This window comes from Arachis duranensis, chromosome 3 (assembly GCF_000817695.3).
Source record: "Arachis duranensis cultivar V14167 chromosome 3, aradu.V14167.gnm2.J7QH, whole genome shotgun sequence".
NCBI lineage: Eukaryota > Viridiplantae > Streptophyta > Magnoliopsida > Fabales > Fabaceae > Arachis > Arachis duranensis.
Genome location: NC_029774.3, coordinates 99,109,950 through 99,111,052, shown reverse-complemented (window position 1 = coordinate 99,111,052; position 1,103 = coordinate 99,109,950). Strand labels below are relative to the sequence as shown.

Here is a 1,103-nt window from a genome sequence, read left to right as displayed (position 1 = left end):
TTAAGGTAACGGGGTGTTACATTTATGATATCAGAGCGGTTTGTCCTCATGAGCTTGATGGATGGATCGATTGTGCTTCATTGCATACTCTGGGTCAATTTTCTTTCATGCTATTTAGGTTATCTGCTTGATAAGCATAGCATGCTTGTTTGTGAGTACTTTTGGGATAATTGAAGCACTAAGCTTAAGATATTGAGACTGATCACATTGATATCGATTATTTGGTGTGGATAGAAAATTCAAATGACGTCTCGCAGGCAAGGTCAACTATGTACTCGTGGAGAGAATGAGGGTAACCTGCCGAATGATAATCATGCTAAGTTTATGGAGGCAATGACTAACCTAGCTAACACCATGCAACCGAACGCTGCTGCGACTGCTCGGGCTATAAAGAGGATGGGACATGGGAATCGTAATGGCAATGGAAATGGAGAAGGTGTGGGAAACAGCTTGGGCAGTGGTGTTCCGATGACGTTAGTGACCTTTTTGAAGGTTAACCCGCCAAGTTTTAAGGGATCGACGGATCCTACTAAAGCAGATAACTGGTTTCAAGCCATGGAGCGTGCGTTGAATGGTCAACATATTCCAGAGAATCAGTTCGTGGAGTTTGCAGCCTATCAGTTGTTGGGTGAGGCACATCACTGGTGGCAAGGGGAGTGTCGACTAATGCAACTTCAGAATGGGGACATCCCATGGGAACTGTTTAAGACTATATTCTATAAGAAGTACTTTTCGAAGTCGATGAGGGAAGTACGGGAATTTGAACTCATGCAACTGAAGCAAGAGTCTATGACTGTGGCACAGTACACCAGCAAGTTCGAAGAACTTTAAAGATTTTTTAGGGTATCTCAGGGAGCTCCTGAGTCCTATGAAGGATGGAAATGCATCAAGTACCAAGGAGGACTCAAGGATTACATCATGACCGTTGTGGCTCCATTGGAGATTAGGAGATTCTCAGAGTTAGTGAACAAAGCAAGAGTTGTGGAAGAATATGCTAGGAAGGTGGATTTAGCGAAAGATGCTCATAGAAGTAACAATGACCGATGCTGTAGGGAATTCTTTCAACGGAGTGGGAAAAACTTCAAGAGGAACGGGCATGCACC

The 1,103-nt window shown here is 43.8% G+C and overlaps 1 protein-coding gene across 1 annotated transcript; it reads left to right on the top strand.

The window, feature by feature from the left end:
- The first annotated feature begins 243 nt into the window (after positions 1–243).
- Positions 244–831, top strand: LOC107479848 (uncharacterized). Its single transcript, XM_016099945.1, has one exon. It carries the CDS (start codon positions 244–246, stop codon positions 829–831), a length of 588 nt encoding a protein of 195 aa, XP_015955431.1.
- Positions 832–1,103: the final 272 nt, after the last annotated feature.